A 26,179-nucleotide genomic window follows, 5' to 3' on the forward strand; every position below is an offset into this window, starting at 1 on the left:
TTTCAACGAGCTGTGCCAGTATCACAGTTATGATTCAAGCAGAATTCTATTTCACCCCCCCCCCCTCTTTTAATAATAATAATAATAATAATAATTTAGTGTAGCAGATGATGCTATAAATTTTTTTTTTCGATTAATGCTCCTGACTTCAGACAGAGTAAAAAAGTATAGTTGAGAGAAAATTACTTCGTCTCTTGACTGCAATTTCTTAAGAGACCAGTAAGAATTTACAAACGCTGTGAAGTGTGTCTTTAGTATTAAAATAAATATTTTTAGAATTTTATTATTTTATTCACGGAAAAGCAGCTACATAAGAATGTTACCATAGACTTAAACAATATAGATTCCACTTTTTTTTTGTTGTACTTGTGTACATGCATGTGACTTTTTAAAAATATATATTTTAATTGTAATCCAAAGCAATTGATAATATCTCTTGGTAAGTTCACCTATATTTGAATCAATTACGCTCTGGTTTTCTATAGTTTTGTTTCTTTTAATATGTACTTTAATTAGTCCTTTAGGTTTTAAGTTGATTTAATACAGGTACGCATCCATTAAACTATTGATGTGTTTAGGATGTTGCTTTATTTAGGGTGCATGTTTCACTAACACTGATTGAATCAATGCATATTTTGAGTTTTATTCAAATATTACTGAAGGTGTTCTTGTAAAGTTGGCAGGTATATTGCGCTGTCTGTATTTGGTTTTCAAAGTAACATTAACATCAGTAAAAATTTAAGAAAGTACTGATAATAATACTATCAATTTTAGTGATAATTAGTATAGGTGCAACCCAACTGAAAAATTGGTAACTATCTGGCAGTTTCAGTAACAATATCATACACTGAAAAGTTATAGTGTAAAAGAAAAACCCATGTTTAGAAAAAACACTAAAAATTAACGAAAAAAAAAAAAAAAAAAAAAAAAACATTTTTGCGCATAACGTAAATAAATAAAAACTACAATAATTCAGAAATACGTAAGTATTCAGTGACCAAGTAAAACTAATGCTTGCATATTTCTTTAGTGTTTGAGTTTATAATACCTCAAAAGGTGAAATCTTTGTAGCAACTTGAGCGTATTTTGCCCGAAACCACCCACACTAATCGTCATCGTGTGAAAATCACTATATCGCTTCAGTAAAAATGCAGTTTCCCATCTCGCACTGCGAGCCGGAGTCAGGAGCCAGCAGGCGTCACGCGCTGGTGCGCTGGTCAGGGGCTAACAAGCGTCGCGCGTCGGTGCGCTAGTCAGGGGCCGACCCGGGTCAGGGCGCTCAGAGGCCCAGGTCAAACAGGTTGAGAGGCTCCTCCGAGTCGCTCGCCAGCGACAAGTCCTTCTTGTCTTCGTCCCCGGAGCTGGCCTCCCAGTCCTCAGCCGGTTCGTCCTTCAGCTCCAAGTCGTCGGTGCTGCAACACAACGTGCTTCTTGACGTTTTCACCATTTTGGTACAAAATTTGAAAGAAGGCAACTTTTTCTGTCTGGACTGCAATATTTTGATAGTGCTGCTCACTGCAGTTTATGTACAGAGGGCGGTGCACAGTGTCACTGACTCTCCTACCCACAACCGTGACTGCTTCACGACTTCGCAACACACGGAGGGATGGAGGTGGATCTCCTTCACACAGTCATTAAGGACTATGTCTGTGACGAGATGAGTGGGAAAAGGAAGGAAGTATCCTGAGATGACCGCTGCTACGTTTCCCATTTTCAAAATAATTAATGCTTAACTCCAGATAGCCTCGGTGGGAGGCAAGTATACAAACTCCAAATATAGTGAAATTCCGTTACAACGTACTTCAGAATAACGTATCTTTCAGTTCAACGTATGATTTTAAATTCCCGCTCAAAACACCAATGTAAACAATGTAAAAATATTTCACTTTAACATTAAAAACGTATCGTACCTTTCATTACAACCATTCTTTTCCAGTTATCAGGAAAATTTTACATAATTGTTACTGTGTTTGCGGCGGGGTTCTTTAATATAAATGTACACTATGATCGCTTTCAAGAATTGTTAACAAGTACAATTGTTTTTAGCTGCGCAGCTTTTGGTTATTTGTAAAGCACATTCTAAAAGTTTTTATTAACGCAGATACAAACGTTAAATAAAAATTATATTTTAACCTCTTGCATGGTTGCTACAGAAATAGAATCTTAGAATTCCCTGACTTTTCCCTGTTTTCCAGAAATTTAAGAGAAAAATTCCCTGACTTTCTTATGAAGTACATACCATAAATATTATCGTGCATATGATAAATGTAATATAAAAAATTCAACATGAGGTAAAATAAGGTTTTTTTACTGTGTTATTTTGACGGCAGAATTGCGAATGTGTTTTTTTTCCTTCGACATGGCTGGAGAGAGTTCTCCGGCCCATATTGCTGAGTTGAATACTTTTGTAGCACAAAGTGCAGTACGCAGAATTTATGTTTGTAGCAGAGGGTTTGATATGCTGAAACTGTGACTCCTTGAGCCAATTCTCCTTAAAAGTAGTTTTCTTCGACATCTCTAAGCTAAAAAAAAAAAGAACATATTAATATTTTCAAGTTAGGTTAAAAAATTATTGTTTATGAATTCTTAAAAAAATATTACTAACAAATACAAAAACTATTACAAATTCACACCTAGCAATATAACGGGCCTACTTAGAGAATTACAATAGCAGCATTACAACATGCAATACTCTTACATTCTTACAATGTTAACTTACAATTCTGGGGGGGAAAATGTTCAGTTATGCATATTTTTTTTATACACAATGTAAGTGTCACGCAACAGAACTCACGGATTATAACGGTTGGAAAAAAAGTAATTAAAAAAAATAGTTAGAAAAAATGTAAAAACATAACCGCACACAAAAGCCACGTGTTTTCGTATCAGCTTGGTAGTTTTCAAAATGAGAATTGGTATTGCTTCTTTATCAAAATGCACTTTATTTTCTTATGATCACATCAAAAACTAACTTCACCTGAAACAACGCCTTTAAATTCACGTAATAAGCTTTGTACTCATCTTATTCCACGTGAAAATAGCCTTCAACAGATAAACGACGCCATGCCCGTTCTGTAGTACACTGCATGGAACGGAACAAAACACAAAGTCTCAAGGGCAAATTAAAAAGGATCAAAACACAAACAAATGAAGGCCGGGTTGGCTAGTGAACAAACGAGTGCCTGGATTGGCCAGAAGTTATGGTGGGTGGTTGTAACAGCCTATTGCAACGGACAATCGTAGACCAAGTAAAAAATAGTTGCAATTGCTGTGTGCCTTAAGCAGCAGCCTTTTAGCGGAGTCGTTCGGTAGCGGTACGAGCGCATCAAAACAAAGCTTTGTTTGAATTTATAAGCAACTTTAAAATTTCCAGGATTCGTAGAATTTTCCCTGACGTTTCCCGGAATTCCCTGACCATTTTAATTTCCCTGACATTTCCCGGTTTTCTAGTCCTGTAGCAACCATGGTTTGGTATCACAACATGGCCGACACGCTTTATTTGTACTGCCATGAAGATAGGAATGTTGTCTGGCATAGCCATGCTCGCGACGCGCGCGACTAATGTGGTGCTATCGTTATCTATGGATGCGAGGTTTGCTTACGTTTGACATGGCACAAGGCAAACAATAGGTATTGTTGATTGAATATTTTAATCAGGATGGATAGCAAAAAAGATAAAAAGAAACACAAGCAGTTTACTTTGAAAGAAAAAAAGTGGAAATTTTAAAGGAAGTTGACAAAGGCAGGAAAAATGCAGATGTGGCACGGTCGTTTGGTTTGGTGCCCACTGCACTGTCAACAATAATAAAAGACTACGAAAAAATTATTAAATTGTATGAACAGTCATCTTTATCTGCTGGTCGCAAGAGACTTCGCCTAGGAGATGACGAGGGAATTCTATCCCAATAAATGTACATATCAGCAAAATAGTTTAACCCATTTGTCATTTTGTGTTCGACAGATATAAATTTTGTATATGAAGGCCTAGAATTTAGACTACTGTATTAAGTTCAGTATTTTTTTTTTAATTCTTGTTGTTTTAAAATAATTTGCTTCCAAGCTAATATAACATTTGATCCCCTACTACACTTTATTTTTAAAAATTCAAAAATACTACGTTTTAAAGGTAACTTTCAGAATAAAGTACTTTCATTACTAAGTATAAAAGTGGAGGCTTTATTGATGTACTTTATAACAAGAATCTACTGTAATACTATCTAGAATACAAGCTGACTTCAGTGCACGGGTGGTCCCAGTTTAGAGCTGAGTTAAGTACTAGTCTCCAGCCTTATTTTAAAACTCAAAAAATCCAAGCAGTCCACAAAAACACCAAAACAAGACCCCACTGATACAAACCTGGAATAAATGTAGATTGATAAATGCAGATTGGAAGAAACAGTGCTTTGTTGATGCAGAAATGGTTTTAAAAAAAGGGCATTCATTACAATTTAAGTACTTCAAAATAGGAAGCTTTCTTGTCCCACCATTTCATTCTTACAATAAATAATGTAGAAAGTTAAACATTAAAGTTGTTAGCAATGTTAGTTGGATTGCATTATCTTGTACTGTAATTATGATATTCATTTTGTTCAGAGAAACATATGTTTCGTGTTATTTGTTATTTAACATATCTTTCTCATATTTTGCTAACTCATACTGCAGACACAAAAGTTCAAATCCTTTTTAAGTGCTAACTCAAAATTTTGTATAATTCAATGCCTTAACAACTGTTTCTTAAAATAGGCTACAAATATCCTTGTTACACGTAAACATTATTTGAACAGAACATTTTTAAAGAGTTACAACAGAATCACCTCTAGTTGGAAATAATGGCACAAGTGAAGTGACAGACTAACTCAGATTGCAGCACACAGTTACCACAAAAGGCCATATATGTATCAGGTGAGTTAAATGATATGGCACTGCCGCTTGATGCAACAAGCATACACCCTGGATTGGCGTACAAACACTCCGAATATTCTTGTACCAAGAGTATAAACTATAGTTGGGCAGTTTACAGGCAATGGCAAACTTTAATATTTAAAATTGCAACTCAATGTTAGCACTGTCAAAAATTTAATTAAGTGTTGTTTATAAACCTAAATTAAACATTTATAACTGCAAAGCAAATACACAAATAGAGTTTGGTTTCCTTGTGTTCCATGTTACATTTGGAGTAGTTAATTCAATTATTTATTTATACAGTAAAGAATCTAAGCAGGAATATAAATATTCAAAAAGACATAACTACAAAAAAGCAAATTTTAAAAAAACTTTCGGTCCTACATTTACACACACACATATATAGAAGACAAAAACATCTTAAGATTTTTGAAAAAAATTATGAACAATGAACTTTAAAGATATAACCATATTAAAAAAAAATTATCGAAAGGCCATGAGTACAAAATTAAAAAATCATTAAAAAAAATTCCCAGTGACGCAACCTTGGAATCCTAAAAAGGAAACTATTTCCAACATTTTTGTTTAGAGCCAAACTTTCATATATACAGTAGAACCCTGTTATAATGAATCTGAAGGGAGTAGTTTATATGTTCACTATAGAGGGGAAACTTTATATCTGGGAAAACTTTTATATTGGCAATACATCCTCAAAAGCAAAATCTTAACTACACATAGGCCTAAGCCAAGAAAAGAACGAATGAAAATACTCAAAGCAACAGTTTTATGAGCAAATGCAGATATTATTTTTAATGCACTACACATGTACAAACTTTTGTTTGAAATTTCATCTGTACTTAAATATAAATGGAATAAGTACATGTATATACTGTATGTATGTGTATTTCTGAATTAGTTGCATTTACAAATCAAAAATTAATTGTAAGTGTTCACGTTTATTGTGTAACATGTTCATCATTCTTTTTTATTTTTTAAAAGTCACCTTTTTTCTTCTGTTTGGCAGTTTTCAATGACTGTGAAAACAGAAACTGCTCCAAATTGAAAATACTTTTCCACACATGATCTCGAACATTACTAACTGCCTCTATATAACTTTGGACAATCCCCAAACTGTCCAGAGCATTTGCACTTGTTGGTCGTGGTGTTTCTTGCTCTTCTTCATCCTCTTCTTCTGCTTCACTTTGGTTCTTCTGTCCATCACACAGCTCTTCAACAGTCTGCTCGTCACATGGCAAAAGATTATCATCAACTGCCACATAAGCCTGGAAGCTGCAAACATAATTCAAGTTTTCTTGCAATCTATTCCATGCAACAGTATGATCACCATCTTCTCCATCAGCATCATCATCATCCTCATTGTCACTATCAGGTTCACTTACAGACGAAGAAACTATGTGAAAGCCAGCCTTCCTAAAACAATTAGCAATTGTTGCTTCTTCAATGGAATTCCAGCTAGCGACTATGTAGTGCATTGCATCAAGTATTGACAGTTTGTACAGAGAGGATCCAGGTTTCATCTTTAGAATTACTTTGCATACAAGCCTTTTGCGATATTGTTGCTTCAACACTTTAATGATCCCTTGGTCCATTGGTTGAAGAACTGATGTTGAGTTTGCTGGAAGAAACCAAACTGTAACATTTCGCAATCCAGGAACTGATGCTGGGTGGGCAGGGCAGTGGTCCATGAACAACAAGATTTTTCTATTCTCGCACCCCATTTTCACATCGAGAGATCGCAAGTACTGTTCAAAAATAGCACACGTCATCCAGGCAGTCTTGTTACTTTCATACTTGCATGGCAAGGCTCCCGTATTTTTGAAGCACCTTGAACTCTTTGGTTTACCAATGACCAGGAGTGGCAACTTCTCAGAACCATCCATGTTGGCTCCAGCCAAAACAGTTAATCGCTCTTTGCTCCTTTTCCCATCATGGCTAGTTTCTCCTTTAAAAGCAAAAGTCTTGTCTGGGAGTAGATTGTAAAACAAGCCAAATTCATCTACATTAAAAATGTCTTTCTGCTCATAGTCTGAAAGTAGGCCTGGTAGTAACTTTTTCCACACATCAACCTCTTCCTGCCTTACACTTCCTGCCTCTCCACTTATTGTTTTGTACACAATATTGAACCTGTTTTTAAAGCGATCAAGCCAGCCATTAGAAGGACGAAAGTCAATGTTGAGTCTCAGTGCGATTTGTTGCGCTTTTTCCCGTATAATGCAACCATTCAAAGGTATATTTAGTGCTCTTTGTTGTTTGAACCATTCTATTAATGGTTCTTCGACATCGGCGTATTTTCCTTTTTTCAGGCGTTTGATATTCTGTGACGTATTCGCAGCTTGAGAAAGAAGATTGTTCCGCTTGTTTAATATTGAACTCAATGTGGATGTTGCAATTCCCAGTTCCTTTGCTATTATCACGTGCGGGACAGCAGGGTTGGAGTCTACCTTTTCAATTATGTCCAGTTTATCTCGCACAGATAATGCCTTAGGTTTTTTACCGTGTTTTTCATCCATTTTAATGTATACTTATTTCTTATTGAAGCACATTTGCAGCTTAATAACACAGAATTATTTTTACAGACAAAAGTAAATAAACGAAAAATAACGAGTCTGGCGCATCAAGATCACTACGTATCATTTAGTATTGCAGTTGCTAAAGCTGGAACAAAATTTTCTCACTTTCTATGGAAAAATTCACAGAGTTCTATCTAGTGGTAGTCTTACGAACCTTACTCGATCAAAATGTCCGAAACGTGAACGATAAAATGAGACGTAAAAATATTGAATTGGCTGCTATAATGTACATACGTATTTGTGTGGCGGTAATTTATGATTAATTTTGATAACATATTAAATGTACACGCGTTCGCCCATTCTTTAACTATGCAGGGAAAACTATTTTTTATTTTCACCCAACTGATCACCATTTTTAGCAACACATAGCCTACCGAGACCACTCGAATACGACTTGTTTATATTATGAACAATGGACAATCGAGTAGCGTATTGCGGAGAAAAACTTCAATGTGATACAGAATAGACTTTTTTGAAAAAAGTTGTAATTATATGAAAATATTTGAGATAAATGTGCATTATGTTGACAAAATTTTTTCGTGGTACACGGGAAAACGTATCAACATTGACAAAAGTTGTGCGCTATATCCAATAAATTAATACATAACCTCACATCATTTTGCCGGGACTGAGACGGAAATTCAAAATAAACAGGAATTATTTATAGGCGGGTTCACTATAAATGGGTTCTACTGTATGCCTGTTTAGTAACTATAAGCAAAGTTATTTGTAAGGCAGTACTTTAATTTAATAATTAAGGTATTTTCCACTTATGTAAATGTATTTCAAATGTTACTCTATTGATACACTTCCATTTTATGTTTTATACACATCTCTATGGAGTAAGCTCATATTTGTGCTTCATGATGTTGCTCCAGGCATACATATCTCTCAATGAATGAGTGACGAGCGTAACTACATGAAGGATAAAGATTTTTTAAATTAACAGATATCGCTATATTTATCATATACAATATTTTTTAAATGTATAATCCTTGGCATCCTATGTCAATCCAAGATGTTAAAAAATGTGCTTTACTCCTAGCACATAACAAAGTAATTGGTACCTTTTGATATTTACATTGAAGTTTACAATTTAGGTTTTTTTAAATTTAAATGTGGTATACTTAAGCAGTTAAAATTTTTAAATTTAACTGTGGTACCTTTTACTATTAACTTTTTTTTTATTTAAATGGGGAGACATTTACCAGTTACGTTTTTTAAAAGTTAAATTGTGGTGACTTTTAGATGTTTGTATTTGGCTCCAGCAACTAGTAATATATATAAAAAAAATAGTGGTCTCAGACACACTAGCAGACGATCACATGATTTGGGCCCTCTGGTTATTTTGAATTTATAACCAGTGTTAAAATTAAAAAAACGGTGGCTTCATTATTTTGAATACCGCCAGCAACTATAAAAAAAATATGGCAGCCTCTGACACCCTAGCAGACGACAGTATTTCATAATTTAAACATAGCTTTTTAAATTTGGTGCCACAAGTATAAAAAACGATAGCGGTGTCTGACTGTAGCAGACTACAAAGTCATTGGTACCCACTAGTTTATTTTGAATTTACTGTCAATACAAAAAATAAATATAAATAAATATGGCGGTGTTTTAACTTGGTGCGCTTCTGGTGTTCGAATTTTGTGCCAGCAACTATAAAAAAGAGATGGTGGCCTCTTTCTCCCCAGCAAACAACAGTATTTTAGAATTTTTTTTTTCACAGCCGAATATGTATAGTATATATTCTTTTTTTAGTTCTTTATCCCCCAACAAGTCACTCTGGTCTAGTTGCTAACGTCGCGGCTTGAGGATTTGTGACCTTTGAGTCGGCTGCTCGCCCGCCGCAATACAGATTTTTATTAGTAAAAATAACACCAGTGCTACCTAGTTACCAAAACATGAACCCAGATGGCCACCGCCGACCGTGACGTCAACTGCAGAGGGCACTCCCCGCCACGTGGTATTTAAAGAACCACCACCACCTGATGACCTCACACGTGGCCGGGCGGCCATGCTCACCTGTAGAGTAACTCACCTGTTGCTTCGTTGTGGTTATTACTAGAGCTGTAGCAAACCGTATGTATTCGTTACTGAGTAACGGGTGCGCCGTCTATATACGAGTAACGAAACGTTACACACGGCTGCATTTCGTTACTCGCATGTTTCGTATGTTTCACGCATGCGCGTGCATATTCGATGAATTTACGTTACAAAGAACGATGTTTGTTTATTAAGTAAAGCATATATTTGGAAATTCGTCGTCCAAGTTTTTTACTGTTTATTAAAGGTATTGTGTGTGTAGACAAACTTTGAGATTGGAACAGAAACAACGAAAGAAAGTATTTTTTACAAATTAGAAATGTGTACGTTTTTGTTTTTTATTATCGCGAATTTTCACGTTTTTTTTTTATCTTAAAAGAGATAATATAATAAAGCCGCTCTAATGAGATTTAATTGTTTCTTGGTTAACAATAACTGTTAATTATCAAATATTGTTAATTGTATATATTCTATTTATTATTATTTACGCTACGTCATACTGTACGCGTACGCAATACGACTCGATTCGTTGCATGTTATGCGGTACCAGAAGTAACGAGTAACGATACGACAGTAACGAGTACTGATAGTTATAGTAACGAATACATACGAGTACGCTTTTTTTCGTTACTTTTACACCTCTAGTTATTACCTCGTTCTCCCCTTGTGACTGATGCAGTATTCCCCCGCTCCCCTTACCCACGACAATTCAATTAATTGAATAGGTTTGTGTTGAGGGCCGGAGACAGACAGGCGCACTCACGTGTTCTCGGAGGGGGAGTCCCAGAGGTGCAGCTGCTGACGCCAGATCCTCACCATGCCGTCCCACGCCCGCCGGCTGTACTTCATGTACTTGGGCGGCGTCCTGGGGTGCTGCCGCGTCCGGCTCTGCCTGCCACAGCCACAACCACGACCACTCTCTGGAGAAGTTCCACGTACACGTCCAAGTACCATGCCAACTAACACACAATTCAACTTCAAAATCATCATAAAATATTCAGGTAGGCGTGTCAATTAGCAAATCCCTAGCTCCAACTCTACCTCGTTTCCGCTCTTCCCCGTGTGTCTTCCAGCTCACATGGACTGTGTACCGCACACACGCAAGGGCTTGCGAGTGTGGCCAGGCCTCCGGCCAAAATTTTCCATTGGCTGTTTAAGACCATTTGGTTTTAAAGCCTTTTACTTGTAAACAATTTGTTGTTAAAAATTTGTTTGTTAATAATTTTGTGGCTGCGGTCCGGGCGGCACCAATTGATAAAACATTTTCTGACTTTTTACCTAGAACTCGTTGACTGCATCCCATAACGAGGTAAACATGAGTCATATCGTCGTCGTCCAAGTATATAAGCACTTGACTTGTACCATGAGTTCATGTGAAATTATGGTATTTAATAGCAGTAATAAATAATCTTTTCATCAAACATTTTGGTACCATTTATTTTAAAGTAAACTGTCTTTCTAGAAGCAACGAGCTTTTGTTTATGTTTTTACTATTTTTTGTGAATTATCTGGAACAGTGTTGTGGTCGGAAGATGGCGGCCTTTTGTGCTAATGTGAAATTTCATTAAAGGATAATAAAAAGCAGTAAAAATTTGTTTCTTCTTGAGAAACTTTTATCACATATAATTTAGATTCATGTTTTTTTCAAAACTTAAACAGTATTTTCGAACCAACAAATTCAGGTACGTATTTTTATGTACTGCAATTCAGACAAAATTTGAGCTAGTCAGAAAGAACTGGGTTGTAACAACTGCATTAAAATTTTTTTACTATGAAAGGATCTTTGTTGGTTTGATTGTCTGCATCAGAGTAGACATTGTTTGCATTGGTACATCTGCACACATTCATTTGCCGAAGCACATGATTGGACCCACACATCCCCTACTGGTTCTCTGTACGTATCGACTGCACTAGTCACGGGGCAGTAAATGTTATAACATTTCATTATTTAAACAATTGGCACCTGTTTACTAACATGTCACTCAGATAGAAAGTTTTAATGGCAAAAAAAGTAGTGAAACCTCTATTCAACAAATCTGAAGGAACCAAAACTTGTTGTGTTTGTTGTAAAGGGGTTTGTTAAATGGATGTTTCGCACGATATATTTCTAGTCATCATAAAGCTTCACATAAATGATTAGAACTGTCTTTCTGACTGTTTAATACAATATGAGGAATTAAACATGAAAAAGTACATAGAATACACTTGTTTAATGGCCAACCATTTGATGCTTGGAAATTATCAATTCCCATCCCCAGTGCTTCCTGGCGTGCCTTTTCTTGTAAAATCGGCCTAGAGACGTCGATGTTAGATGCCCTAGCCTCCATTAGCCAGTCAAAAAGTATCTTGTCCAAATCATCATTTTTACATACTTTCACACGTTTTTGATTTGTTCCTACCAGAGAAGCGTTGTTTTCGATCTGTTCCCGGTTGGATAACATGGTCGAAAGTGTAGACGCCGGGATGTCGAAACGTTTAGCTATATCACTTTTTTTTCCACCTTCATCAACTGCATTTAAAATTTCTAATTTTATTTTAACGTCAATCTGTCGCCGCTTTTTAGGATTAGAATTCATTTTACAGTAGTACCGTGTTGGTTTACGTAACTACGTGTGGAAATAAATAAACAACAGTGAAAACTGAAAAAACGGAAATTGTATTACACCATAGTTAAAAATATTTGCGTGTGCGCATCTTTAACCATAAGAACGCAAAATATACTAATTGTTCGTCTTGCCAGAGCGATGGTACGAGAGGTTTCCGCCACTAGCGCTAAATGTACCTGCCATTTTGAACAAAGTGTGGCATGTATACATGACGTGTTTTATCCATGATGCTTTGTTTATTTATTGTCTTCTGCGATGGTGCATATTATTTTAAGGTTATACACACATATTTTTAAGCAGTGAATGCAAAAAAATTAGTGGATGTCTTGTAGGAGATGTTTATTTTTGCGTGTTTTTCAAAAGCGGCAGTTCGTTGTATAGGGAATTTCACTATTTCGGAACAAATAAAATTTGGTATTTAGAGGTTAAAACAGCATTGATCTTATGGAGGTTCGGCGGGACCAAAATTTTATTTCGTTGCATGGGGTTTTTCGTTAAATAGAATATTCGTTAATGGAGGTTTTACTGCAGTTGGATTATTAAAGAGTATTTTGTGAAAAAGCACAAATAATGTGTGTTACGTGCTTACTGTTTGAAGACACTAACCATAAACTAATAAAACAACTTGTGAAACACTAGCACAGCAGAGCAGGGCTGGGTTAGCAGTGAGAAGGTACGCGCTCGGACCCAGTGCAGACACTCCACGCGACCGAGACGCGAACACACTCACTTGGGCACCTGCTGCAGGTAGTTGTCGTAGCCGACCGTGTTCTTGCCGTAGTCGATCTGCTTCTGGCGGCGAGCCAGTATCACCGGGTCCTTCTCGTACTCCACCGGCTTCCTCTGCTTCTTGGTGTCGAGGCTGCCGTGACTGCTGCCGCTGCTCGAGCTGTCCCTGGGCACCACCACCAGCGTTCACGTCCTCTCCGCTACTCGTTACACACTGCTGTTCGCTACCTTCTCACTCACGTGAACATGAGAAGTGTGACGACGGCCTGAGCCAAGTGCGTGACCCGGTAGCGGTGACGTGGATTCATCATGTTTGACCAACACATTCTCGGCCATGACTAGCAAATAAGAGGCCTAATGCTTATAGGTAAAGGTTTGAAGGTGTTCAATGCAGGAGAAAGTTTTTGGCTGGACATCATCATCATCATCATCATCATCATCATCATCATCATCATCATCTCTCACACAAGTGCCACGCCTCTCAGGACTGTGTGTGGCCAACATTTTAGACAAAATTTAGAAAGTTTAAAATAAATGAGATCTGATAAGCTAGCGCACATGGTATGGAAGTTTTATTTTTTTTTATTCCAACCACTTAGTTTGTTTTATAAAAATGATAAGATTTACAAAATATTTGAACGAATTCGATGTTGTGCCAATGAAGGGAGTTATGATTATTTTTGTCCTCCAACACTTGTTTTTTCAACTCTTTGTAGTTATGGTTGGTTTGTATCAAAAATATATTTAGACAAAAATGTAATTTTATACATATACAAAGACACAAACTCTTTTGAGATGATGGTTTTGGGGTCTAACGACTATGAAACAAAAACTATATAAAAAGTTTCCGGAAGTCGCACAATAGTAATAGCTACTATGAGTAGTCTTTCTTTGAAATCTACCTAAAATTGAACTACATGAAGCACATAGCAGGCACCTTCTCAGCAGCATTGTATTTAAGTACCTACTATCTATACAGCTACGATTTTACTTCAGAGATTAATAACAATTTTAACAATTTATTCAAATATAACTAGACCAACAAAATTGATTCTTTGCAAACTATTAACTGTAATAGATTGTAAACATATTTTAATGTTAATAAATATTTAACATTTTATTAAATCTTTCCATTGAACAATCCCATCATATATCTGAAATTGTGAGATATATGTACTATACCCCAATCACATGCCTGGAGAAGTTTTTATCATCTATTTAAATGCTTTGCAGTTTTATTTCAAATTGTGCTATGGTTTAACGTAATATTCTCTTTGCAATTGTATTTTTTTTTTTTTTTTGGATTTGCTGAATTAACATCATATGTATTTACTCTTTGCACTAAAATATTTTCATTTTAACATAGAGACTAATCAGGCGTATGGTATGTAAGCAGTATAATTTCATAACTGTCGTGTTTTAATACAGTCATTAGCACGGCGTAGATCCTGGGGGCCGTCTGTGGATGGGAATGGTCAATGTTATCTGCGGGCCCCCCTAGGAATCCTACCATTTTTGCCAGTGGTCATTAGTGATTTAAGCAGAAAACAGCTCCCAAATTTTTAGTTTTAATTATAAAACTATTTGGTACTATCATTTCTGAGATTGAAAATAAATGTTAATGGTATTGAACTATTTTGAATATAATGTAAATTTTTAACCAACAATTTGATTGGTCAGCAGCTAACAGCCATCGATGCCATGAAGTCTGTTAGGAAGAAGAGAGTCAAGCCTGCACCTTCAACAGTGACTTCTCGTTACAAATGGTGAATATTTTCGATGAACGTTATAAATATATTTTATTAGCAGAGCATACTTCCTACTTGAGTTATATGATTAATAAATTAATAGAATTGTGTGTACTAATATTTTATTATTTTGAAAAGATGATAGGCTGATTGTCTTAAGAAAGACCATCATATCGCAGAATACCATTGACAGTTGAATTAGTAATTCAAGAAATGTAAAACAGTCCATTCCAGTTGCAAATTATGAGAATTATAAGGAAATAGTTCCAAGGAAGAAGTTGAATATTGTGTGTGAACTCCATGGCCAGTCATCACTACCAGAAGAGGACTAAAGTGATCAGCAAATTTCAAGGTCACTACCACTGAACCTTCAGTGTTCCAGCAATTACTGGACAACGATAGAGTTCCAGTATCGAGACGCGCGAGTCGGCGTCAACCTCACGAGACTTTCACGAGGTACACATTGGGATACCGCTGCCGAGTCATTGTCTAAGACATCAGATGTGAAGGACCGAATAAGTAAGTAAAATACATTCAAGGCTATCCTTTTGTACTCCTTTAATAACTTTGAGTGATAGTCTCTATGTAAATATTGATTATAATTGCCTTGTTAGTATTCAAACAGTTGCAGATTGCAGATTAGAGTACCATTTACTTTGTAAGTCTAGCTAAATGACTTTCTTGACTATTTATTGGTTATTAACTTCATATGGATACTTTTAATTATTTTGATCCAGTTTTGTCCTTACTTTTTTCTCTCTCTTGCTTTTGCTTTCCTCCAGAGGTCCTGTATGGGCTACATAAAAATCTTAAATTCTACCCAGTGATGTTAGTAGGGTAATTAAGTTCAGTAAAATTGTGAAGACAACTTACCAAAGTAAAAGAAATGTAATTATTTTTTATTTGAAGTCTCTCGTAACAGCTAATACCATTTGCGAAGAGCAGTCTCTCTGCTACACCTGCTACAACTGGTGGTTTCAACACTAATTCTATGAGGAAATTCAAAACTTTATTTTCGTGTCCAAGTACTGCATGCTTCTGATCAACGTTTATTTCATTGTTAACAACGTAAAGTAAATACTGAGTAAACGCAAACTATCAAGTTTATTCAAAGAGTCAATAAACTGTCTTAAGTTAATCTTGATTTTGAATCTAGATTTGCACAGTTATTTTATGAAATTTGATTTTATAGCACACAAAATTCATACTTATAGAAAATTTGCATTATTTAAAAAAAATATAATTACGCAATGACTTGTTAGCCGCTTATTACGTAAGTGATTATATGAATTATATCACGCAATAAATAGTAATCGGGTTATTTATTTAGTGGAGAAGCAGTGCTACTGTGACGTTGTTCAAGAGATCCGTACGCCGGGGAGCGGCCAGTGGCGTGTCGAAGTGCTGCTTGGAACGTACAGCACGTGTGGTTTACGGACAGCTCATGCATGAAAGCTGAAAGACTCTTCAGTGTTTACCGGCCTGCAGACAGGGCAAACTGCACATTCACACATTCTCTCTGGCGGCGGAAAAACCAATTTATCAACGTAAATTACATAATAACACAATAATTTGCAATTCAACAGCTATTATTATTATATAACTTGTGATAAATAAAATACATAAGAAACTAGGCATGAGAAAATTTGGCCAGAGCTAGTGACTCAAGCGCCACCGTGATTCCAGAATGCATGACTAGCTCACGCATGACATGTGATGGGCTGAGAGAAGTAAACTCACCTGTGTGTTAAGTTCCTGCGCTGCTTCTTGGCTGCATTCTGACCCTCCCAGTAGCGTGGGCCTTGCTTGTGCACCTCGTCACCGTCTGGGTTCCTCCTGGGGTGACGCCTCTTGCGCGCAGTCTCGAAGTTGAACAGCAGCTCCGCCGGGTGGCCCTCATCCTTCTCCTTCTTGTCGACCTGTCCCGGCCCCGGCTCCCGCCTCCAGCTCCCGGCCGCGAGGTCCCCACGGCACCGCCTCTTGTCGTCCTGTCCCAGTTCCTGCTCCCGCCTCCAAGCCTTAGCGTCCTCGTCGTCTCTGTTTGGCGGCCGCGAGCAGCCGCGACTCTGCTCCTGCAGGGTCTCTTCCGTCTTCACCTCCGCACCACACGGCTCTCGCTTCACCTGCGCCTCGCACTTCACACTCGCCACTTCCTCCGCCTCTTCTCCATCGCTCTTCACCTCCTGCTTGATAAGTACGGGGCTAGGGCCGGCGGGCTCGCCACTCCGCCCGGGGCTTTCAGACTTGCAGTGGGGCCCGGGGCTTTCAGACTTGCAGTGGGGCCCGGGGCTTTCAGACTTGCAGTGGGGCCCGGGGCTCTCGGACTTGCAGTGGGGCCCGGGGCTCTCGGACTTGCAATGGGGCCCGGGGCTCTCGGACTTGCAATGGGGCCCAGGGCTCTCGGACTTGCAATGGGGCCCAGGGCTCTCGGACTTGCAGTGGGGCCCGGGGCCCGGTGGCTTGTAGTCCATCGCGGTCGTGACTTCCGACATGCCCATGTTCTCCTCTGTGCCTGCGGGACGCGCCCAGGGGCCGCGACTGTAGTCCTCCATCTCCTCTTCCTCCATGAGCTCCACCCAGCTCTTGTTGGACGCGTTCAGCTTCAGGCTGTCGAAGTACGACGTGCTGTTGAAGCTGTCCTCCTCTACCACCCCTTCTACCATGGACCTGCAACACAGCCGTCACTGCAGTAGTCCTCGGTCCAGCATGACCCCACCCCACTGCCTGGGACCGGTTGCCCTGGGCGTGACGAGGAACAGTTCAAACAGCACTATTCTACAGTGAGATGTTCACTCTACCTGTGCCCCTTCTGAAGTATCTGCAGCAATTCAGCAGTGTAACTTGCCTACCACGTGTAGTTCCTTATACCCTTACACCCTGGAATTAACTAAATGCAACGATTCTGGTCACAGTAAATGTTGGGATATTCCATATTTTGTTCAGTGCTACTGTTCAGAATTGAAAATCTTATGTTTAAAACTGAGTGCTTATGTTAGTAAAAGGATGCAATGTTTAATGGTTTTGTATTTAAATTTGTAAGTATTAAAGTTATCTCGATGTTTATTCATTTCTTTTTCCTTGGATATAATTGTTATCTAGATAGTTCTGTGAAATAAATTTTTTTTTGCTGTCTTTAGTGAATTCTAAAATAAAAAAAGTTCACTTATGAATTTATCAAAGCTTATAATTTATTAATGTATAGAAGAAGAATCATGTACTGTCATAATACTATAATATAAATGACATTATTTTATCAACATGAAAATGGTTCAAGAGCATATATTGAAGTAAGGGGACTCAGCTTTAAATAAAAGTGAAGAAGTAAAATATCAAAGGAGTATCGCAGGCTTCCATGGTCATTGGCTGAAGTTGCTTGGCTTGTGGATCCAGCCGTAGTAGCAGGAACCCTGAAGATGGTGAATGCAAGGGGACCAAAACGTCTGTGACATCTTCACCTTCTACGTGGCTAGAGCCCAAAAGCCAAGCAATTTCAAGATCCATGAGAGCTCATAAATATAAGTTATACTGACGTTTCTTTTCCAACATGTCCGAGAACTTATTTCTGAAAGAAAATAACAACCTACCATCCTAAGAGACATGTCTAATGATATAGTAAAACTGTCATATTGGCAATTGGTGTCTCTTTCTGGAAGTTTTCTTCTAAAAGTGTGGTATTTATTGAAATTCTACCTTCGACAGGATCAGACAGGACTTAAAACATCCCCACAGCTGTTCATAGTTGGTACATAATGTCACCTAAAAGCTTAGAAAAAACTCACAAGAACTCGTATCTGCAGTAGCCTCAAAGTCAAATTTTAAAATTTTCTTATACATCCATGCTGAATTGTCTTTTTGAAAACACAATCTGTAATTTGATTACAATGTGTAATTCTTCAATAAACTTATTCATAGACTGGTATCCACATGTTGGCTGATAAGTGCAAGCTTGCACACAAACACTGTGGCCTGGTTCGCGTGGGCTGTCTCTCCTACGACTTCTGCAGCCAAGCAGCTACCGGGAGCAGTGCTCACGTCCTACTGGAGGGTGCACATCTACAACTTCTGCACCTTCTCGAGAGCAGCATAAATGGTGAAAAGAGAGGTGGCATGAACTGTGCAGAAGGTGTGGGTGGGTGGGAATTATGAATTTAAACATGCTCACTGATGACAATTATGCATAACAAATTTAAATGAGAAAAAGAGTTTCCTATTACTTTTCAAGTCATTTTCTAAGAGGGCGTTGTGATACTTCAAGTTGTTTGACATTTTGAAGGCATAAAATGTAACAATGGTTGGTTAGGTTAACTTAGCTACATGAAAAATACTGCAAAACTGTGTTAACAGTTGTTGGTTTAGTTAGCTACATTAGTTACAATACTTTGAAATTGTGTGAGTGGTTGGTTAAGATACACTAAAAATTCTATGAAACAGCAAAGAAGGTTAGTTAGATAAAATCTGATACATTTCAAATTAGTGATTCCTAACCAACTGTTCTAATTATTTTATATTACATTTGACTCTCTTTTATCTGACCTTCGATTGTCTTGATATTCCGTAGTATCTGACGTTTCACCGACATCCCAGGAAATCTCTGTGAATTATAGGACTGAACTTTTTAGGTACTGAATTTAACTTCAGACAAATTTGTAATTTTAAGTTCATTTATTAGTTAAATTTCTCTGTTGTTTTTGATATTAAGGACGTATTATGTAAAATTATAACACCTTTTGATATTTAATAGATTTATTCATAACACATCCTTTTTATCCTATGTTTTTGCTTATTCGAGGTTCTACCCACCCATTTATGTCAAATGAGCATTGCTGTATAAATGTTGCTAACCCAACCTGAGCTATCTTTCTTACAATATTACAATATTTGTAATATACCATACATTAAAACTATTAACTACTGAAAAACTTCTTGAAGGATCATAACACCCTCTTAGAGAATAACTCAAAAACATTTCAAGAAGTAAAAAAAGGATTTTGAAATTTTTTTATTTTCCATTTTAGAAAAGTGCTATCATTCAGAATAACCTTTTAAAATGAAATTTTAACATATTTTATACCTTACAATATTCTTTATCACAAAGTAATTTAGAGCTTATAAATTATTTATTTTTCATAGGTAGCAAACATAACTATTTAACTAGCACCTGTGCATTCGGGTGGGAGAAGTTATAGCCTCAATACTCACTACATTCATTACTTCTTTCTGCTTCCACTATGCTTGTGGGTGCATAAGTGACAGTTCCATATCACGTATACAATCTCATCCCTTGATCTTGATGGCACATGCTTGCTGTTTTAACTTAGTACATCGAAATATCCTGGACATAACAAAAACTTGTGACATAACAATAAATTATGATTGTAAGTTAAATATGTACCAAAGAAAAATTTCCACAAGATGTGAAATAATTTGTTTGTTGTATTGTGATATTCAAGTTTTTGTTTGGCCAGGATTTTTCAATGTACTAAATTAAAACAGCAAGCATGATGTACCACAGGATCAATATATACACGATGATGCCATCAGGAACAAGGACATGTGATACAGAATAAATACCCCTAAATTTATTTGGTAATTGTTTACTGAGGGTAAGTAACTCAAACAAAAAAGAAACACCCAAAAATAGATTTATTCAGTTCCTTGTTTTATTTCTAATCTTTCTGGGCACGCGCATACATATATTTCAAGAACTTCACATGCCATTAACAATTTTAACATTCGCCTGTACAGTAATGCAGGCGTGCTGTGCGGAGTCCCTACTGTGATTGCAAACAGCTTGCTTCAATAATGACAGGGACATTACAATCAGAACCTCACATGTAGCAACAGCTATTAAATGACATATCAAAGATACTTGCTGCAGTTTTCTCATCAATATTTTTCTCGTTGTTAAGAGATTTTACCCCCAATTTCCCTCAACTTCGTGGATCTCTCTACTAGATGGTTTTTCAGAATCTGGTTATAATTTCAAAATACTTTGGATTCAGGCTAAGCACAAAACAACTGTAGTGCTAGACAAAAAAATCTTTAAGATTGTGTGTGCTGGCGGCTTTTCCGCAAAAAAAAAAAAAGAAAATCTGAAAATGGTGAGTAATTATCTTAGGTTGCTGCTTTTTAGAACAGAAAGAAAATAAATCGGGAAACATGGTTTTCACACACTACACTCGTCGCTAAACTTACTCCCAAGGAATGGTTTCGTAATTCCTACTAGTTTGTTAAAAAATTAAATTTTATATCTTACATTACAATACTTGTGCTTTTACGCTGCTGCTAACATTCATTTACCCCCGATAAATATATTTTCCATATATTAGAGTTAGAGATGTTCCTGAATTAACCCTATAAGGAAGGTTTCTTAATTCCTACTGAATTGTGAAAAAATAACAGTTATGTATTCACGCAATCGCCGACATATATTGTTTATATTTACCAGTGTAGTTTTTTTTTTTGAGAACTTGAGTCAATGTAGCTGTTGTAATAATGGAATTTGTTTAAATGACTGTATTGCAGTTGTAAGGAATTTTTAATGCTTCTATTTCAAGTTTATTGTTTTACTAGAATAAGTATGTAATTGTATTACGAAATGTTTGGTTTGTTACATTGCATTTAAAGTAGGTATGTACTATTTTAAGTGACATTGTAATGAATGAGTCTAATGGGAGCCTAAAATGTGAATTGAATTGTTAACGTCGTTCATTTTCTGTGAGGAATTCAAGCTGTGCACTGAAGTACAATAAATTTTGCAGTCTTTCCAGAGAATTCTTTGATTACAGCTGAAAGCCTAACGACGCCTACACAAGTCGGGTTATGGACATGGCTCTCAACTGCCGGGACAAAATACCAAGCTGTATTCTATTATACAGTGGACAGTGGATGGGTGTGAATAAAAACTATAAAACTGAAAATCATGTGTTACAGTGTGTGGATGGCTTTAATAAAGTCAGACCCACAATGGATGTTAACGGAAATAAATCATCGAAATTTTATAACAAACTGCCAAACAAAGCATAAATGATTAACTGCAGATAGCTTAAAATACATCTAAGGTTATAAAAGTTTGTGCCATAATACGGTAACAAAAATTACCAAACAAAATGCCTTTAACACAGAAATATGCATCAAATATATAGTATAATTGGTAAATACAATTATAAAAAAAGAGGTTGCACGCACACGAGCATTTTGATTATAAATTTAAAGGTGTATGTATGCATGTGTGTGTGTGTGTATATATATGTGTGTGTGTGTGTATGTGTGTGTGTATGTATATATATATATATAATATATATAATATATATATATAATAAAACTTACTAACATGATTAAACGATCGTGTCTTAATGGGATTTATAATTAACGCAATTTTCAAAACACATAATGAGTTGCTAAGGTAAGAATACCAAGGAATAGCTAGCAGTGGAAAAACATGCAGCGTAAAGGTCTATTTAGATTTGTAGACTGGGGCTCGGCCCAAGGCTACACAGATGACAAATGACATACATTAAGATTCATACCAAAACACTTTAAATAAAAGGCAAATTTCCATCTAAGCCTATGGGGGAACTCTGAATTTAGCATAAAACAAAATTGTCACAAAAAAAAAGAGTGATCACGGACGCGACAACCTCGCAGGGCAAAACTACAAAGTTAAACATAATCAAAAACCAAAAACAAATGACATGCACAAACTAAGCTAAACCCGAACATAATATCCAGGGTGTCGGCCAAAAAGGAATTTTGAAAAAAAAAAATAAAGGTAAATAGAGAGGAATATAAACTATATTATGATCAGCGCCACCGCCTAACCTGCACAAGGCAACAAAACACTTACATTTCCCCCCCGAGTTCCGTCACTCGGCCTATCGTAGAAGTACCTACTACCTCAAACTACAATGACGATCAGCCTCAAGACCAGGCAATTCAAGTCTTAAACAGACTACGCGCATGTTACTGCACGTGTGCCAACCTCGGGGGGGGGGGGGGGGGGGGGGGGGGGGGGGGAACTGAGCAAACACAACATGCAGGGGGAGAGGGAGAGAGAATGATGTAGCAGCCCAGGCACGTGGTTCAAATCTTGCGGGACCTGATTGCTGCACAGCCATTGTATATTCTGTGTTCATTATTGCTGGTGTTTCATGCAGCTAAGTTTATCCCTGGATCCTGATGGCATGATCCTGTAGGCTTCATCCTGTGGTACATGATGCTTGCTGTTTTAGTTTGGTACGTCAGAAGATCCTGCACATAAAATAAATTACTAAATAAGAAAGAATTATGATTGTAGATTGAAAAAAAAAAATCTTTTTTAATCAACTTACGATCATAATTCATTATTATATGACAATTTTTTTTATGTAAAGGATCTTTCGACATATTGAACTAAAACAGCAAGCATCATGTAAGTTACCACAGGATTAAGCCAACAGGATCATGCCACCAAGATCAAGTCACCAGGATTCAGGGATAAACTTAAGTATATGAAATGGAAGAATTAGCATATTTTTAATTCTCCATAGTTGGCTACAGCTGTGTTAAATAAAGAGATACACTATCACTGGTAAACAATGAATGGCGACAGCAGTGTGAAAACACAGGTATTGTAATGCAAGTTTTAAATTGTTATTTTTCACGAACCAGTAGGAATTAAAAAACCATGTTGTCAGGGTACATTTAGAGTGTCTCTATTACTTGAAAAAGATTTTTCCGTTTTTATATGCGTTCTGTTCCCTGAAGCCGCAACATCCGATGCTGGTATGGTAATGTAAGCTATAACTATTATTTTTTTCACAAACTAGTAGGAATTAAGAAACTATCCCTTCAGAGTAAATTTAGGTGTTGTGTAATAAGTGAAAACCATGTTTTCAGATTTTTTCTTTCCATTCTAAAAAGCTGCGACGTCCGATAATTAACAATATTCTGACAGAGCAGCTCTTCCGAGAAGCAATAATAAAATTCTGAAAATACTTTTTTTGAAAACTGGAGACAATCCTTTATCTACCCTGAAAACAGCATTTCTTAATTCCTACTGGTATCTGAGAAATTTCCGTTTGTAGGTCACATTAGATAGCCTATGCAGTGAAGCGACCGTCGCCATGATATGCTTTAATTGCATTGCCAATCCTGTGGTGTTCCATTAAGAACATATATATATTGTATTTGGATATTTTGATGCAATGGAAGGTAAATAAAAATAAAAATAAAAGTGTGTCCGTACTGTGCATTCAAACCTAAGTGTCAACACTTGATAGGAATTTTTTGTCATTACATATATGAAACGTAATAATTTTTTCTTGTACGTCATGTTACATGCTGTTACACGTAACAAGTTATCACTTCACGTCACCATCCTGCTAAAAAATTTTTTGTCTAGGGTTGACATTTGGGTTTGAGTGCAAAGTTTCTATTTACCTTCCACTGCATCACAAAATCCAAATACAAAATATACACACACTTATACATAGAAGGCCAAGGAATAAAGGTGCTGCGGTAATACACAATGGTGGGGGCCACATATCTGCACAGGCTACCAAATATATAAACTACAATCAGTAAAAAAAACAATGGCAACAGCCAAATAAATGCACAGGTATTTAAATGTAAGCTAAAAATTTTAATTTCTCAGAAACCAGTAGGAATATTAAGACACTGTTTTAAGTTAAATACAGGAACTTCTCTTGTGTTCGAAATAAGTATTTTTGAACATATATTATAACTTCACGGAAAAGCTGCGATGCAAGAATATTATCAAATGGCGTTTTTGAGCACTACAAACGAGCCAGTATTTTCACGTTACTGCACAGGCGAAACTACACTAAGACATCGCCCAATTTTCGATTCAAAATTTTTGATAGTTATGATGAATAAATGATAAAAATTTGGATTATTTTATTTGTGTCATTATATTTTAGTTATTTGTTGCATGATAGCTAATGTATCGAAACTGTAAACAAGACTAAATTAGAAAGTAAATTTTCATGTATACCTTACTGTCTCATAGCCATCACGAATTTATTGTTAACGAAAAATGTATGAAATTTTCATAAACTTACGTCATCTTCTAAAATACAGTAATACTTCACACTACTGTACCTATATCATTTAATAGTTTACGTTTTAGTTACATTCACAAACACAAGCAAACACTTCGCTTAAATTTTGGTTGAAGTGCCCTATAATGTAAACACCGCAGAAAGTGCATAATAGTGTTTACGCGGGAAATAAATTATTATTTCATATTACGTAAAAAATAATTACTATAAAAGAAATAACTTTTAAATATATAGTAATATTTCGTAGGAAATTATTTTTAAAATATATTTCACACATCCCAGGTTTAAATGCTGTGTTTAATAATTTAAATCTTTAATCTTTGATCAAAGTGTTCATTGCGGTAATCCGTAAGTGAACTACAGAATGAACAAAGGTTGAGCGAAAAATCAATGATAATCCCAATTTTATTATTTTATTATTTATACGAACATTGGGCTAAGAATTCAAAATCTCATATATATTAGAAAAAAACTTAAAGTTTAAAAAAACTAAAACAAAAACTTTTATAACTGAATGAACTAAAAATTAAAATTTAATTTTTTTGTCCAACAGCTAAATAATGCATTATAACTATGTATAACTAAAAACTTGAAATGCCTGATATCATTAATTGTATGTACACCACGTGTGCCGAAATCAATACGGACTGATGTGCATATCATACTGACGCCGACCGCCAATGCTCCTCTATGTCGCATAGACCGCTATGCCTCATCGTCTCGCAAAAGAGTGTGCACCGAACGCGCACGTGCGCGCAGCAAAGTGTAGTTCGTGCGACGAGGCGAACGCCATGCAACGAGTGCTGCGCCGGCGGAAGGATCTGGCCGGGTGTGGCACAGGGGCGTAGCCAGGGGGGGGTTTTAGGGGTTCAAACCCCCCCCCTTAGCACCAAATCTTTAATTAATTTCTTATTCATCACTCAAACAAATTTCATATTAAAATTAATAAAATTTTTATTATTACAATATTTAAATTTAAGAACCGAAAACTGCTAAAATAGCACTATTTTACACCTTAAAATCCAAATTTTCCCGGGGGAGGACCCCCGGACCACGGCTTTAATGCGGGGGGGGGGGGGGGCATGCTTCTTAACACCCCCCATACACAAATCCTGGCTACGCGACTGGTGTGGCATATCCCTCCGCCGCACTACAACAAATTAATTTATGTATATTTTTCGCCAATAATTAACCACAGTGTTAACCTATATAATTTACCTCCCTGTTTTTACTTGCAAATAACCACTGAAGTAGTCGACAAGTGACAGAAAGTCTCCAGCTTGACTTTTTATTTTCAAATATAATTAATCTATATTTTGTTATGTATTATTATTATACGCCTTGCGCCAACTAATTCAGACAGATGTCATTACGATACGAGTGACCTATCAATAATAATGACTAATTATGAATATAAAATTGGAATAACGGCGCATTAGAAAGTTTGACACGTCATGACGCGTCCTCCTCTCCCAAGCCGGCACAAAGCGGCA

At 36.6% G+C, this 26,179-nt stretch overlaps 1 protein-coding gene across 4 annotated transcripts; it reads right to left on the bottom strand.

Moving 5' to 3' along the window:
* Positions 1-924: 924 nt before the first annotated feature.
* Positions 925-24,957, bottom strand: LOC134542245 (uncharacterized). Of its 4 annotated transcripts, none has more exons than XM_063386346.1 (5): positions 24,687-24,951; positions 16,366-17,292; positions 12,879-13,043; positions 10,306-10,434; positions 925-1,412 (listed from the first exon to the last, which is right to left on the bottom strand). In XM_063386346.1, exons 1-5 carry the CDS (start codon positions 24,689-24,691, stop codon positions 1,280-1,282), a joined length of 1,359 nt encoding a protein of 452 aa, XP_063242416.1. In that variant the 5' UTR covers positions 24,692-24,951; the 3' UTR covers positions 925-1,279. The 4 variants fall into 4 exon arrangements, with proteins under 4 accessions (XP_063242416.1, XP_063242412.1, XP_063242414.1 ...); XM_063386342.1 differs by lacking the exon at positions 925-1,412 and adding an exon at positions 5,063-6,192 and having other exon boundaries at positions 24,687-24,957; XM_063386344.1 differs by lacking the exon at positions 925-1,412 and adding an exon at positions 5,830-6,192 and having other exon boundaries at positions 24,620-24,691.
* Positions 24,958-26,179: the final 1,222 nt, after the last annotated feature.

The sequence above is a fragment of the Bacillus rossius genome (assembly GCF_032445375.1).
Source record: "Bacillus rossius redtenbacheri isolate Brsri chromosome 4 unlocalized genomic scaffold, Brsri_v3 Brsri_v3_scf4_2, whole genome shotgun sequence".
NCBI classification, from domain to species: Eukaryota; Metazoa; Arthropoda; class Insecta; order Phasmatodea; family Bacillidae; genus Bacillus; species Bacillus rossius.